Source organism: Eimeria mitis, genomic scaffold, assembly GCF_000499745.2.
Source record: "Eimeria mitis Houghton genomic scaffold, Emh_scaff170, whole genome shotgun sequence".
In the NCBI taxonomy this organism is placed as follows: domain Eukaryota; phylum Apicomplexa; class Conoidasida; order Eucoccidiorida; family Eimeriidae; genus Eimeria; species Eimeria mitis.
The window spans coordinates 19577-20202 of NW_013570015.1; the positions used below are offsets into that span (position 1 = coordinate 19577).

Consider the following 626-nt stretch of genomic DNA (forward strand, 5'->3'; position numbering starts at 1 on the left):
TTATATATATATATATAAATATATAAATATATAAATGTGGTTGATATTTGTAGGTGTTTAAGAACGTTAGTTTTAGGGGTTTACAGCTGCCTGCAATTGCTGCTGTCTGCAGCGGGAGAGATACGTTCGTTGTTATGCCCACAGGTTCGTGCTGCTGCTGCTGCTGCTGCTGCTGCTGCTGTTGCTGCTGCTGCTGTTGCTGCTGCTGTTGCTGCTGCTGTTGCTGCAGTTGCTGCTGCTGCTTTTTGTTTTGTGTTATTGTCTCTCCTGCTGCCTCCTTCGTGGCGAAATCAGCTGCTGCTGCTACTGCTGCTGCAACTGCTGCTGCTGCAACTGCTGCTGCTGCTGCTACTGCTGCTGCTGCTGCTGCTGCTGCTGCTGCTGCTGCTGCAGGAGGGGGCAAGAGTTTATGTTACCAGGTTGCTGCGTTGCTGCTGGGTGGGGTTTGTGTTGTGGTGTCTCCGCTGCTGGCGTTGATGGAGGACCAGCAGCGGCAGCTGCAGCAGAAAGGAATTCATGTAGAGAGACTCGATGCTTCGCTCTCTAAAGAACAAGTCTGCTGCTGCTGCTGCTGCTGCTGCTGCTGCTGCTGCTGCTGCTGCTGCTGGTACTGGTGCTGCTGCTGC

The 626-nt window shown here is 52.6% G+C and overlaps 1 protein-coding gene across 1 annotated transcript in view; it reads right to left on the reverse strand.

Annotated features, from left to right (window-relative positions):
• The window catches only part of EMH_0001770 (uncharacterized protein), a gene marked incomplete at both ends in the record, with an annotated part of 7222 nt that overhangs the window by 257 nt on the left and 6339 nt on the right, over positions 1–626 (reverse strand). Inside the window, 2 exons of the mRNA XM_013495697.1 lie at positions 143–277; positions 417–624. Coding sequence (XP_013351151.1) covers positions 143–277; positions 417–624 — 343 coding nt within the window. The remainder of the gene's footprint in view (positions 1–142; positions 278–416; positions 625–626) is intronic.